This window comes from Cebus imitator, unplaced genomic scaffold (assembly GCF_001604975.1).
Source record: "Cebus imitator isolate Cc_AM_T3 unplaced genomic scaffold, Cebus_imitator-1.0 Scaffold11, whole genome shotgun sequence".
In the NCBI taxonomy this organism is placed as follows: Eukaryota; Metazoa; Chordata; class Mammalia; order Primates; family Cebidae; genus Cebus; species Cebus imitator.
In genome coordinates this window covers 4,948,745-4,965,016 of record NW_016107326.1, presented here as the reverse complement: position 1 = coordinate 4,965,016, position 16,272 = coordinate 4,948,745, and the positions used below count along the sequence as shown (strand labels likewise).

The following is a 16,272-nucleotide window of genomic DNA, read 5'->3' as shown; positions in this document are numbered from 1 at the left end:
AGCCACACCTCAAATGACCAAAGCCAAATGTGACTAGTGGTTACCATGTTGAATAGCACAGATACACAACATTTCCATAATCATGGAACATTCTAGTGGACAGCACACACTGCTACAAAGATACTGATCCCCAATTTGATTTGTACTTTATTGACTTCCATATGGTTTAAATTTTTTCTAAAAAGCATTTAGTTTAGCAAATGATCACTAACATAAGATGTTTAAGTTTTTTTAAAAAACCAACCTAACCATTTTGTAACCCATATTAAATGTATTTAAATTTTATGTGTTATGAAAAGATCACCGTGGCAAACAGGGCAAAACCCTGTCTCTACTAAAAATGCAAAACTTAGCTAGATGCAGTGGCACACTCCCATAATCCCAGCTATTCAGGAGGCTGAGGCACGCCTGTAATCCCAGCTATTCAGGAGGCTGAGGCACGCCTGTAATCCCAGCTATTCAGGAGGCTGAGGCAGAAGAATCACTTGAACCCAGAAGGCAGAAATTGTAGTAAGCCAAGATCACACCACTGCACTCCAGCCTGGGCAACAGAGTGAGACTGTCTCAAAGAGAGAGAAAAAAAAAAAAGAACCACAATGTGTAGGGACTTGGCCAGACACAGTGGCTCACACCTGTAATTCCAGCATTTTGGGAGGCTGAAACAGGAGGATTGCTTGAGCCCAGGAGGCATATGTTGCAGTGAGCCAAGATCGCACCACACCACTCCATCCTGGGTGAAAGAGAGAGACTGTCTCAAAGAGAAAAAAAAAAAAAGAAAAGAAATCAGGTAGGGACTTGCCCTATCAGATGTCAAGCCTTACTGTAAAACTATAACAATAAAAATGGACTGTTTTAATTAGTTCAGGGATAGAAAACAGACCAACTGAAAAGAACTGAAAACTTATCGCCAAGCTATAGATAAATAAAAATTGGCACCATAAGTCACTGGATACAATTTAGACTGTTCAAAATATAGTGATACAGACCAGGCACAGTGGCTCACGCCTATAATCCCAGCCCTTTGAGAGGCTGGGGCAGGTGGACTGCTTGAGCCAGGAGTTTGAGACCAGCCTGGGCAACAGAAATACCCCATTCTCTACAAAAAACTTTAAAATTAGCCAGGCATGGTGGCACACACCAGTAGTCCAGCTACTCAAAAGGCTGAGGTGGGAGGATCACTTGAGACCAGGAGGTTGAGGCTGCAGTGAACTAAGACTATGCCACTGCATTCCAACCTAGGCACTAGAACAAGACTCTAGCTTAGCAAACAACAACAGAAAACACAGTGATATAACAGTTGATTCTCCATTTTAAGAAGTTTTTTTAAACTGGATTTCTACCTCACAGCATATACAAAAATCAATTCAGGTCAATTAAAGACCTAAATATACAAAACACAATGTTAAAAGTTGTAGAAGAAAATATGCCACTAACTTTCTAAAGAATTAACTATAAGGCCGGGCATGGTAGCTCATGCCTATAATCCCAGCACTTTGGGAGGCCAAGGCAGGTGGATCTCTTGAGGTTAGGAGTTCAAGACCAGCCTGGCCAATATGGTGAAACCTCATCTCTACTAAAAATTTAAAAATTAGCCAGGGGTGGTGGCGCATGCCTGTAATCTCAGCTACTCAGGAGGATGAGGCATGAGAATTGCTTGAACCTGGGAGGCAGAGATTGCAACAAACCGAGATCATGCCAATGCACTCCAGCCTGAGCGACAAAGTGAGACTTCGTCTCAACCAAAAAAGAAAAAAGAATTAATTTTAAAGCAGTTTAAAATTAATTTTAAAGCAAAACAATTGTCTAGCTTTTAACTTAACACATGCAGTCTCACTTGACACTCCAAATATTTTTTCACTTTCAAAGCTAACGTATACCCATATGTAGTAGTAATACATTTTTATTTACAGAAATAATTCAGTTGTAAATTACTGGCACTGAATAATCAGCACTAAAATTTATGGCCAATTACTTTGAGCATTTTGCTTTTTTTTAATTTTTAGAGACAGGTTCTCACTCTATTGCCTAGGATAGAGTGCGGTGGCTATTCACAGGCACAACCATGGTGCACTACAACTTTAGCCTCCCAAGTAGCTGGGACTACAGGGAAGCCCCACCACACCCAGCTACTTTGGGCATTTTAGGTGTGAACGTTAAGTAACATCTTTCATATACACTTAGATTAATAAAAACCCATGTAGGTTTGTATGTTTATTTCATTAAAGGTTTAGATGAGTGAGAAAAATAGATTTCCTCAACTATTCTAGCTTGCCTTCATAAAACTGAGTATCTTCATATCTAATGATGGTTTTCCTTTCCCAATTACCATTTCATTAATCCTCTCATTCCTCATACTTTCACGATATTTATCTAATGTGAGGAAAAAACAAGGCAAACCTGTCTTACACATTCCTTCCCTTCCTTTTTCATCCCTATTGAAACATACCTCCATAATTATAGACCAGGGCTCATCTGAAAGTATTCCTATGTTCCACATTTCCTATCCCCTCACACTCACTGCATCCCTACACTATACTAGAAAAGATTATTCTCAATAGCATACTTTCTGCCACAGGTGTTCCTACTAATTCTCAATTTCTTTTTTTGGTGGAAGGGACAGGAGATTGAAGCTGCAGTGAGTAGGCTATGATTGTGCTACTGCACTCCAGTCTGGTCAACAGAAACCTTGTCTCTTAAAAAAAAAAAAATACAGAATCAGAAAAATATTTTATCAAATGAATTTTGACAGATCTCACTTTCATAGTATAAGAGACTAATCAGTATATATCTAATTCATTTGGTATATGTCTTAGTCCCCTTGTGTTGCTATAATAAAAATGCCACAGACCAGGTTATTTATTTTCTTATGTTTTGTTGTTTTTTCTTATTTCGTTTGGGGTAATTTATAAACAATAGAAATTTATTTCCCACGTTACTGGAGGCTGGGAAATCTGAGGTCAAGGCACTGGCAAGACTGGTGTCTAGTGAGGCTTCTCTCTGCTTCCAAGATGACACCTTGTTGCTGCATCCTCCAGAGGAGAGGAACACTGTGTCCTCATATGGCAGAAGGGATGTAAATGCAAGAGAGCTCTCCTTTCAATCTTGAGTCCTTTCACAGTGTGTTAATTCCATTCGTAAGGGCAGAGCCTTCATAATTTGATCAACTCCCGAGTCACACTTCTTATACTGCACTAGGTGTAAGTTTCAACATGAATTTTGGAGAGGATACCTTCATTCAAATCACAGCAATATACTTACCTACGCTGGGTGCAGTGGCTCATGTCTGTAATCCCAGCACTTTGGGAGGCCGAGGTGGGCAGATCCCCAGGGGTCATAAGATCGAGACCAGCCTGGTCTAATACAAAAATTAGCCAGGCATGGTGGCACATGCCTGTAATCCCAACTACTCAGGAGGCTGAGGCATGAGGATCACTTAAACCTGGGAGGCGGAGGTTGCAGTGAGCTGAGATTGCACTACTGCACTCCAGCCTGGGTGACGGAGCAAGACTCCATCTCAAAAATAATATATATATATAAACTTGTCTAAATACTTATCTAATGGTGGCCCAAAATGTAAGCTAAACATAATCTGTTTATATCATAAAGAACAGTTTTAAATATATTTAGAAGAAACGGTCAGATATAACAATAGAGAAGACTCTATCTTTTATTGTTAGAGTCCAAAGACTTGTTTTTCATTTTCAGGTACTTATTTGAAAATGAAGACTAAAGACTAAAACCTTCCAAATATAAAATAAAACTTCAGCTAGCCTCTTAGGATCAGCTGCTAGTAAAACATTTAAAATAAAGAGGTTACTGAAGTTCTCAGTAGTGTCACTGGTGGCAGCAGTGGGCTGTCTAGAGCAGCTGCTGCAAAGACGCTGGCTGTAATAGGGGAAGTACAGCCAGGGCTGCATGCTCCACAGAGCCCATGGGAGCTGGGAACAGGTGGGAGCCATACCTACTTCCAAGTTGGCAGAGCCAGAGCCCCACCCTCCTGGGTACAGCTGCAGCCACCCAGCCATGGCTGTGGACCCAGGTATCCCTGTGCTTTCTGGGGCCCAGGAAGTCCCCCTTGCCCCTGCAGGCTCAGAAGTGCCTGCTCCCAATGCCTGGCCTCTCCTTGATCCCAGCACCAGCTCTCGGGTGAAGCAAAGGTGTGGCCAAGCCCGGGCACTGTCACGACCCAGTGGGTGTGCATGTGCATGTGCTCGGGGCAGCACTGACATACCAGTCCCCTGCCACCTCAGCCCCTTCTGGGCTTTAGGTGCTGAGAAGCATGGGAGGGAGGCTAAGGTGAGGGCGGCTCACCAGGGCCAGCAGGTACCCCTCAGCACCAACAGCCTGCACACAATGGACAACATGCTTGATTGAGGTAGGAGGCAGACAGGCTCCTGGGAAAAAAGGGCAGGGTTCAGATGAAGTCCTACCTTCAAGCCAGGGACAGCCTGAAGCATGGGGACCAGGCTCTCAATTCCAGGTGGGGTCCAGGGAGGGGAGTGAGAACTCGCATTGCTTTTTCCAGACCCACCCACAGCCACCCATGGACCAATCGGTACACACTTCTCCCATGTGAAGCGCATAAAAACCCTGGATTCAGTCAGACTCATAAAGACTAGAGACTACCAACTATGGAAAGGAGTGAGTTGGACACTTGTTAGGACAACCTGCCTGGGAAAAGGAGCTGCCCACTTGGGGTCTCCTGAGAGCTCTTCTGTTGCTCAATGAAGCTCCTCTCCACCTTGCTCACCCTCCAGTTGTCCCCATACCTCACTGTTCCTAGATGCAGGATAAGAAGTTAAGACCCACCAAGTAGCAGGACTGAAACAGCTGTAACACAAATAGGGCTAAAACATGCTTCACCCTATTCAGCACCTTGTAGACAACAAGAAGGAAAGAAGAGCTGAAGACCTTCTGGGAGCCCAGACCTAAGGGCTCCCCAAGCCAGGTCTGTGACACCCTCTTTGGGGCTCTGTGGTTTCTGGTGTCTCCAAGCTTCCAGGCACCACTGTATCCCCCTCGTCCAGACGCAGATTCCCACAATGGAAGCCACTTAAGATGCATCAGATCCAGCCACAGGCTTACATGGAGCCAGCATGTGTGCCAGCGCCTGGAGATGCCCAATCCACTGCGGCAGCCAGAATGCCTGGCTGTAGACAGTAGCTGGACCTCAGACTCATTTGCTCAAACACCCTTTGCCTGGCTGTGCCTCACTCTGTGCCTGGCTCGCCCTTGACAGGTGTGGGATCCAAGCTGGTAGCACAAGCCAAACACAGTCTGCCAGGCAAAGTGGGCAGAACAAGCCCAGCAGGTGCAAGCAAACCTCAGGCAAAGGCTCCACCAACCACAGAGGCTTCCGGCTAGAAAAGCAACACCCTAAGGATCCTGTAACATCATCACACAGCTGCTGGGTCATAAACACTCTGATCACATTTGCCTGAAATTTTAACAACAGTGATCCAAAACATAATCTTGAGTGAAAAACAACAAACTACCAAAGACTACACATAGTATTAGCCCATAAACATTTATCTTCAGGTTATATATGCCTAACAGACATCCGGAGCCACGTTCACTAAAGTAGCAACACTGGTCATACATGTGTCCAACGTGATCATACAAATTCGGTCATTCTTGTCATACCTGAATAAAACAGGTGACAGTCTAGGGGAAAGAGCACTCAGCACACCTAACACTGCTCCAAGAAGGTAATTCTCTGCAAGCTTGGCTGCTGAAACTGCCTGTTGTAATCTAAAAACAGTTTTATCCAATAGCTACTGAAACAACCAGGTGTGACTCCAACACTAGTTTTACTTACTGTAGTCACTCACCAATCAAAGCTTGCCACTCCCCAAAACTAGTGCCAATGAGCTTTCTTTCAAAACAATACAAAACATTTCTCCTTTTTATAGAACTTCTAATATTATCTTTCTTCTTCAGACCTAGCAAAGATCACCTGGTCTGTATATATATCCCTAATTGCAATTCTTGCTTCCTATATAAAATGTTCCAAATTGATGGGTCTGTCTCTATTTTATTTGACTTTTGACATACATAATAAAATTTCAAATTTTTAAGTTAATCTTCACTTTTTTTTTTGATCTTACTTTTATACATCATGTGGTTTTTTTCTTAATGGTGAATTAGTTGAATTAGTTTGAATTAGTTGACTTCCTGGACAAAATATTTCACACTACACAAACAAAGGAGATCTAATTTTAAATCCGTCAATTCATGTCCAACTGATTTTCTTTTTATTACCGTCTTTGATGTATAACTGACACACAATAAACTGTAGACATTTAAAGTTTACAATTTGATAAATCATATACCCAGAAAAGCATCACACTTCCAGTTTTCCCCTAACATAATGTTTACAGGGTTAAGAAAGTTATCTACATGGTTACCCAGGTTGCTTTAAGTTATTTTTTATTTTTTTGTAATCAGGAATAGATACCAGATTTTGTCAAAAGGTTTTTCTGTGTCTATTGAGATTATTATATTGAGTTTTCTTAGATTATTAGTTTGTTACTATAGTAAATTACTCTAATTACATTTCTTTCTTTTTTCTTTTTCTTTTTCTTTTTTTTTTTTTTTTTTTTTTTTTTTTTTTTTGAGACAAATTCTCAATCTGTCATCCAGGCTTGAGTGCAGTGGCACAACCTCGGCTCACTGCAACCTTTGCCTCCCAGGTTCACTTGATTCTCCTGCCTCAGCCTCTCGAGTATCTGGGATTATAGGGATGCACCACCACACCCAGCTAATAGTAGAAACAAGGTTTCGCCATATTGGCCAGGCTGGTCTCAAGCTCCTGACCTCAAGTGATCCACCCACCTCAGCCTCCCAAAGTGCTGGGATTACAGATGTGAGCCACCATACCCAGCTTTCTAATCACACTTCAAATGTTAACCTGTTCTACACTCCTGGTACACTACTTAATTCTGAAATAAATGATACAGACAGTAATAATGTTAATGTTGATAAGTCATTTTCAACTTTCACTATCAATTTATATTCAAAGTTGAGAAAACAATTATAGATGGATAACAGAATGAAAACATCAACCTTAATACAAAAATTTTAAAACACAGCTAATAGAAGTAAGAAGGTAGAAAGATGGAAGACATTGCAGAGGGAAGAAGAGGGGCACCAATAATCTCGTTCTCCATAATAAGTCAAGGGATTCCACTGAAATTTGGGTTTTTTGTTTTGGTTTGGTTTGTTTATTTATTATTTTGAGACAGTCTCACTCTATCACCCAGGAGTGCAATGGCTCGATCTCAGCTCACTGCAACCTCTGCCTCCCAGGTTGAAGCAATTCTCCTGCCTCAGCCACCCAAGTAGCTAAGACTACAGGTGCGTGCCATCACGCCTGGCTAATTTTTTGTATTTTTAGTAGACACTGGGTTTTGCCATGTTGGAAAGGCTGGTCTCGAACTCCTGACCTCAAGTGATCTGCCTGCCTCGGCCCTCCACAGTGCTGGAATTATAGGTGTGAGCCATGGTGCCCAGCCTGAAATTTGACAGAAAAGGAAATTTAAGTATAGTATATTAATTAAAAGTACAAGGTAACCAAAAGAGCTAAATTCATTAATGTAACTGTATACTGTAGTATTTTCTGATTGGGAAAGTGTGTTTTAAATTTCTATCTGAATGTCTTAGGATAAAACACATCTCCCAGTTTATCCTAGGCCCCCAACACATTTCCTATTATATTACCATAAGTCAAATTAACACATTTATAAATTTTGCCTTACCCTTTGACATTTGAGTTTATCCAAATATAGTTATGGGGTAATCTCCAGGATATAAAAAGAAGTTTCGAAAAAATTATTGTCCCCCATAATTACTTATATTTCTATATACTATCAATGAACAATAAGAAAATGAAAGAAAACAATCCCAATTTACAATAGCATCAAAAATAATAAAATTAAATTTAGCCAAAGAAGTGTAAGACATAAGCACTAAAAACCTACTAAACACTGCTGAATTTTTAAAAGACCTAAATAAGTGGAAAGACATTCTGTCTTCAAAACTTGGAAAACTTAATTGTGTATTTATCTATACATTCAATTTAATTCCAATCAAAATTCTAGCTGCCTTTTTTACATAAATGAAAAAGCTATCCCCAAAAACTTATATGGAATTGTGAGGGATCTCTAATTAAAAAACAAAAAACTTGAAAAAAAGAAAGTTGGAGGACTTACACTTCCTGACTTCAAAATTTACTACAAAGCTACAGTAACCAAAACAGTGTTGTACAGGCCAGGCATAGTGGCTAATGCCTATAATCTCAGCACTTTGGGAGGCCAAGGTGAGAAGACAACATGAGCCTAGGATCAAGCCAGGCTTGAGTTCGAGACCAGCTTGGGTGACATAAGGAGACCCCATTTATACACAAAAAAAATTTTTTTAATAGCTAGGGATGGTGGTACATGCATATGGTCTCAGTTACTTCGGAGGCTGAAATAGAAGGATCACTTGAACCCAGGAGTTCAAGGTTTCAGTAAGCTATGAGTGCACCACTGCACCCCAGCCTGGGTGACAGAGCAAGACCCTGTCTCCAAACACACACACACACACACACACACACACACACACACACCAGTGTCATACTGGCCTAAGGACAGACATATTTATCAATAGAATAGAATAGAGTCCAGAAATTTACCCAAATATCTATAGTCGGCTGATTTTTGTCAGGAGTATTAAGATTAGTCAATGGGGAAAAGATAGTCACTTTAATCCAATTGAATTTACACATGCAAAAGAATAATGTTGAACCCTTATTTCATACCTTATACAAAAATTAACCCAAAATTGATCAAATGCCTAAATCTAAGACCCTAAACTACAAAACTCTTAGAAGAAAACACAGACATAAATCTTTGCGATCCTGGATTTAACAACAGATTCTTACAAATGACAGCAAAAGTATGAGCAACAAAAGAAAAATAAATTGGACATCATCAAAATTTAAAACTTTTGTACATCAAAAGACACTATCAAAAAATTAAAGTAAATCCCCAGAATGGGAGAAAATATTTGCAAATCATATGCTAGCTGATAAGGGTCTAGTATCCAGAATATAAAAAGAACTTTTACAACTTAATGAAAAGACGATGACCCAATTAAAAAATGGACAAAGAACTTTCAACATTTTCCCAAAGATATACAAATGTCCAATAACCGTATAAAAAGATGCTAACCTCAAAAGTTTTTCATTAGAAAAACGCAAATCAAAATCACAATGAGACATCATTTCACACCCACTTATATGACTGTAATTTAAAAAATAAAATAAAAGCTTTGGCAAAGATTAGAGAAACTGGAACCCTTATACATCACTGGTAGGAATGCAAATAGTGCAGCTACTTTGGAAAACAGTTTGGTGGTTTCTCTAGAAATTAAACACAGAATTACCATGTAACCCAGCAGTTCTACTTCTATGTGTATACCCAGGAGAAATGAAAACACATTCTCACACAAAAGCTTATACATGAATGTTCATAAGAAGCATTGTTCCTAATAGACAAAAAAATAAAAACAACGTAAGTGTCCATCAGCCAATGAATGGATAAACAAAATGTGGTATATCCATATAATGGAATATTATCCCACTATAAAGAATGAAGAACTGATACACGCTTCAACATGCATGAACCCTGAAAGCAGTAAGTAAAATAAGCCCAAACACAAAAGGTCATACATAAAAACACAAAAGATCACATATCGTATGATTCCATTTATATAAAATGCTCAGAACAGACGAATTCATATAAAAACAAAGTACACTGATGGTTCCCAGGAGATTGGGCTAGAGGAGTAGAGGAGGAAATAGTGAATGACTACTTAAGGGGCATGGGATTTCATTTTGGGGTGATGAAAACTGAATTAGACAGTGGTGATGGTTGCACAAATTTGTGAATATACTGGCAGTCACTGAATTGTATACTTTAAAATGGTTACAATGATCAATTTTATGTGACATAAATTTCACCTCGGTTTTTGGGGGATCTTGCTTTCTCATCATTAATCTTTTTTACTACTTAACTTTTCCACATAGTAATCCCCCGTTATCTGAGGTAGATGTATTGTAAGACACCCAGTGGGTATCTGAAACCATGGATAGTACCGAACCCTATATATGTACACACACATATATATATATATATAGATATACATACACACACACACACACACACACATATATATATATACACACACACACACACACAATGTTTTTCCTACTCATACACACCTATGATAAAGTCCCATTTATAAATGAGGCACAGTAAGAGATTAATGACAACTAAAAATAGAACAATTGTGAAAATATACCATAATAAAATTTATATGGACATGGTATGTGTCTTTCTCTCAAAATGTCTTCTTATACTGTCCTATCAGTAACTGAGGCCTCAGAAAGTGAAAATGAGGACACCAGGGGGGAGTATTATACCAAATGGCCTCAAATACCTAGGTAAATAAACAAACTGATTTCTCAGCTAAGTTAAAAACACTCGTAGTTACTTATAAAAGGGAAATAGCAGAGCTTCATGGCCTCTGAATTACATCCTACATATTCTCTTGTCTTCTCTAATCATCTTTCTTCTCCCATTATAGCTTCTGAGAGGAAACCAGATTGGGCACACTCAGGGTAGAATGGCTGTAGATTATGATACCTTTATGGATGTAGTTCACTGACAGTAGTTTAAAATTGGGGGAATTAAATAATCAGGTAAACCATATAAACTTTCTTCTTCCAAATAATAAGCAAAAAAGTTTTAAACAAAAATAGCAACATATGTAAATTTTCTCAAGGAAAATTATGCTCACTCAATAGTTAATGATACCATATTTGCTATTACCTGACTTAAAATTTCCTGACTTTTCCTCTAATTGAAGACTTTAGGTAGCAAATTCACTTCTAAAGTTTTCATCCATTTTTCTTCAAATATAAGTTCCACATAGTACATATGAAGAGTTTAATACTTACTTATCAAGGAAATCTTTGTCCACTACAGCAGAGATGTCAAGCAGAGGATTTCCCATTCCAAAGAGAGTATTTTCTCTAAAAAAAAAAAAACACAAAATACAAGTTAGAAATACTTCTAAAAGTAAGTGTATACGTAAAAGGTACACAAATATAAAAATAACTATCTTTGTTTCGACCTGAAAATAAACCTAACATACCAGTTTATTAAGCATTTGATTTGCCTATTAAATGTAGGACATTTTAGAGGTAGCATAAAGCCATTTAGAAAAAAAGATGATTAACTGGGAGAGATGCAAATCAAAACTACAATGAGATACCATCTCACACCAATCAGAATAATAATAATTATTATTATTATTTGACACAGAGTTTTGCTCTTGTCACCCAGGCTGGAGTGCAATGGAGCAATCTTAGCTCACTGCAACCTCCACCTCCCAGGTTCAAGCCATTTTCCTACCTCAGCCTCCCAAGTAACTGGGATTACAGGCACCTGCCACCATGCCCAGCAAATTTTTGTAATTTTAGTTGGCCAGGCTGGTCTCAAACTCTTGGCCTCAGCTGATCCACCCGCCTCAGCCACCCAAAGTGCTGGGATTACAGATGTGAGCCACCATGTCTGGCCCAGAATAACTATTATTAAAAAATCAAAAAATAACAGACATTATGGAGGTTGCAAAGAAAAGGTAACGTGTTGAGGAACATTAAGTTTACCCTGCCCCTATGACTCCCTTATGGAGGATACTTTGTAATTAGTGGTAGGCAGGTAACAGCTGCCTTCTTGATATATTTTTAAGTATAGAACACCTGTGTATTAATGAGAATCATCTGTCTAAGAGCAAATAAATATGCGGATGAAAGTCTGCTTGGGGCCTCCAGTCTGGAGAGCTGTCAGCCCTGCCAGCTCTCAGACTGTTGGTCCCCAAGATAGATCCACTCTGTTGTGCTATCTGGGTGTCTGCCTCTCAAATATCTTCAGTGCTGCATAGGTGGGGGCTCTCAACCGAGCTGGTTCTTGGTAGTAACACTTATAAACTGTTGATGGGAATGCAAATTAGTTTAGTCCCTATGAAAAGAAGTTTAAAGATCTCTCAAAAAACTAAAAAATATAATTACCATCTGACTAAGCAATCTCCTTATAGGTATATACCCAAAGAAAAATGAACTATTCTACCAAAAAGACTTTGCACTTAAATGTTTATCACAGCACTCTTCACAATAGCAAAGACATGGAATCAACCTAGGTGCCCATCAATGGTAGAATGGATAAAGAAAATCCAATACATATATACCACAGAATACTATGCAGCCATAAAAAAGAATGAAATCCTGTCCTTTGTAGCAATATGGATGCAGGTGAATTATCCTAAACAAATTAACATACAAACATAAAACCAAATACCACATTTTCACTTATAAGTGGGAGCTAAACACTGGGTACACAGGAACACAAAGACAATAGACACTGGAGATTCCAAAATCAGGGAGGGAGAGAGCAAAGCAAGAGCTGAAAAACTACATATTGAGTACTATGTTCATTACTTAGATGACGGGGATCATTGCAAACCCAAACTTCAGTATCACATGGTATACCCATGTAACAAACCTGCACATATGCCTCCCTGAATGTTATTAGGGAGTCCATGACATATCCTGGAAGAGTCCAAGCAAGAGTCCTATCTACCCTTGACAAACCGCGAATGGTTGTGGTAGGGTCTTCACAATAGATATCAGAAGTGATATAATTTTCTTATTATGTATCCAAAAACTTTAAATGCATGCTAAAACAACAATCTTTTTTATGTGGGGGGGGGGTAATTTTATAAATGTCTCATAATTTAGGCTGCAGCCAACATAAACCAATACTATAATTATTATTTTGTTAGACAACCAACAAATTTTAAACAGATATATATTAGTAAGAGTTCCTGAGAAAATTTTTTCTTGGCTATCAATATATTAATGTTTGAATGTTGATTAGCCCTCTAACAGAAATGTTTAGTTATGTTATGGTGCCAGAATAAACACTAATAATGACTGCCTTTAACTGTTACACCAGTCATCTTCTCTTTAAATCCAGAAACCTCAGCCTTATACATGACTCTTCTCTCTGCATCCACTAGCCCCATCTTATTAGTAAGGACATCATCTTGGTTTTATCAAACACTTCTTGTACCAGGATCTCCCACAATATACCCACGAGCACTAGGCCCTCTACAGACATTGCCTGAATTTCCATTGCTAGCAACTTTTTAGCCACAATAAATCCTGCACGGTATCACCAGAATTGTATTTTAAACAATTCTAGCCACAGTATTTTTCTACTTAAAACCTAGCTTCTGATTATGTATAGGATAAAATCCAAAAGTGTAACATAAAGGACATTAAATCTAGCTCAAGCTTACCATATTTTATCATATCTAAGATGCCATTATTCATAAAATAATCCTAATTTTCAATTATGATGCAAAACAGTTTTAAGATGTATGCCAATTTCAGAGTTGTTAAAATGGGAAGAAATGTGCACATTAAGATCATCAAAATTTAGTAATTCTTTAGCCTTACCTCTCACCATTCTAACATATACAACCTATTTAACCATAATGCCTCACTGTTCTTTAAGACTATGCCTGTAGGGCCGGGCGCGGTGGCTCAAGCCTGTAATCCCAGCACTTTGGGAGGCCGAGGTGGGTGGATCATGAGGTCAAGAGATCGAGACCATCCTGGTCAACATGGTGAAACCCTGTCTCTACTAAAAACACAAAAAATTAACTGGGCATGGTGGCACGTGCCTGTAATCCCAGCTACTCAGGAGGCTGAGGCAGGAGAATTGCCTGAACCCAGGAGGCGGAGGTTGCGGTGAGCCGAGATCGCGCCATTGCACTCCAGCCTGGGTAACATGAGTGAAACTCCGTCTCAAAAAAAAAAAAAAAAAAGACTATGCCTGTAAAGTCCTTCTACTTCCTTTGCCTGACAAACTCCCATTCATCTTTTTAAAATTTCCTATATGCTACCTGTCTTGGGAAATTTTTCCTGATCAACTCCTACCCAAGGGCTTCCGCATAAGATATACAAGCTGCTCCCAACACAACTCAAGAGTGCCAATAATAATGTAGAAAATGGCTCCTGGTACTATGTATCAAGGCACTGCATCCCTCCCTCCCAAACATTCATTCATTCCCTCCAGCTCAGTTCTAAAGGTCCTTTGAAAAACTTTTTAGTTTATTTTAGGGGTTGCTTTGAACTTTATCTCAATCAACTGATCTTAATCACCTAGACAACAAAGGGAAGATTTTTTTGAAGTCTTAATTGCATTTGTATTCCCAATGGCTAGCATATGATCATTCCATGGGTTTTTGAGAAATTCTGTGATTCTAGGTTCTGATCTTTCCTTTCTTTCTTTCTTTTTTTGAGACAGGCTCTTCTGTTGCTCAGGCTAGAGGGCAGTGGTGTAATCATGGCCCACTGCAGCATCAACCTCCCCAGCTCAAGAGATTCTCCCACCTCAGCCTCCCAAGAAGCTGGGACTATAGCCACCACGCCCAGTTAATTTTTTTCTTTTTAGTAGAGACTGGGTCTCCCTCTGTTGCCCAGGCTGGTCTCAAACTCTTGGGCTCAAGCTATACTCCTGCCTCAGCTTCCCTAGGTTCTAGAATTACAGGCATGAGCCAGTATGCCCAGCCCAAGTACACTTTTATAAAGACACAGAAGATTTGAAAATAAAAAGTTAGAAAAAAGACACACCATGAAAACACTAATCATAAATTACAGTGGCTATATTAATAACAGATAAGGTAAACTTTAAAATATGGAGTATCGCCAGATATAAAGGGATTTCATGAAAATAGGTCAAATCATCAAGAAAAGGCAATAATACAACACAGTACAAAGTGTGTACACACCAAATAAAATGGCTTCAAAATACTTTAAAAACTTAGAAACAAAAGAAATTGGCAAATATATAATCTTAATTTAGCATTCTTCTTTTGGTAATTAGCAAAACAGGCAGACACATCAAAAATTAAGGAATCACACTACACATTATTTATCTTAGAGAAAGAAACACTTAAGTGTACAGAGTTCCTAACAGATTTATTTGTAAAGATAAAACACTAGGCCAGCCATGTTAGCTCACAGCTATAATCCCAGCACTTTGGGAGGCTGAGGTGGGAGGATCACTTGAAGCCAGGAGTTCAAGACCAGCCTGGGCAACATAGTGAGACTTCATCTCCACAAAAAATAAAAATAATTAGCTGGGTGCCCTTGTGCATGTCTATAGTCCTAGCTCCTCAGGAGGCTGAGGTGGGATAATTCTTTAAGCCCAGGAGGACTATAGTGTGCAGTGATCACGCCAAAACACTCTGGCCTGAGTGACAGAGTAAGCAAGACCATATCTCTAAGAAAAAAGGTAAAAATCTGGAAACATAAATGTCCTCCAACCAGTAAATTGGTAAAGAAGCTATGGTACACCCATAAAAGAGAAGCAATAAAAAGAAATGAACTGTAACACATACAACAACTTGAATGGATCTCAAAGACATGGTACTAAGTGAAAAAAAAAAAGCCATATCTATGGGTTACATACTACATGATTCCATTTATATAACACTCTCAAAGTTACAAAATTACAGTGATGGAAAACAGGTCAGTAGTTGCCAGGGGTTAGGATTCATAACCATAAAGAAATAGTTTGAAGTCATTTCTTTGTGGTAACAGAATAGTTTGGTAGCCTGAATGTGGCAATAGCTACACAAATCCAGACATGATAAAAATTTTATAGAACTATACACCACCATCCCCTCAATTTAAAAAGTATATACAAAACTGGTAAAATTCTAATAAAGTCTATAGTCAACTTAACACTATTGTATAATACCGAAATCAGCCTCCTGGTTTGGGAACACACTATAGTTACCTAAGATATGTCATTGGGGGAAGTTGAGTGAATAGTGCACAAGAACTTTCTGTACTATTTTTGTGATTTCTGTGAGTTGTATTTGAAAAAAAAAAAAGGGAGGAAAAGGATATAAAAATAGATGTATTAAAAATGTCGGGCCGGGCGCGGTGGCTCACGCCTGTAATCCCAGCACTTTGGGAGGCCGAGGTGGGTGGATCACGAGGTCAAGAAATCGAGACCATCCTGGTCAACATGGTGAAACGCTGTCTCTACTAAAACTACAAAAAATTAGCTGGGCATGGTGGCGCATGCCTGTAATCCCAGCTTCTCAGGAGGCTGAGGCAGGAGAATTGCTTGAACCCAGGAGGCGGAGGTT

At 39.1% G+C, this 16,272-nt stretch overlaps 1 protein-coding gene across 6 annotated transcripts in view; it reads right to left on the bottom strand.

Moving 5' to 3' along the window:
• Positions 1 to 16,272, bottom strand: part of ADK (adenosine kinase) — a 578,382-nt gene that overhangs the window by 522,384 nt on the left and 39,726 nt on the right. For all 6 annotated transcript variants that reach the window (XM_017548629.2, XM_017548620.2, XM_017548645.2 and 3 more), the window contains exon 2: positions 11,003 to 11,077. In XM_017548629.2, coding sequence (XP_017404118.1) covers positions 11,003 to 11,077 — 75 coding nt within the window. The remainder of the gene's footprint in view (positions 1 to 11,002; positions 11,078 to 16,272) is intronic.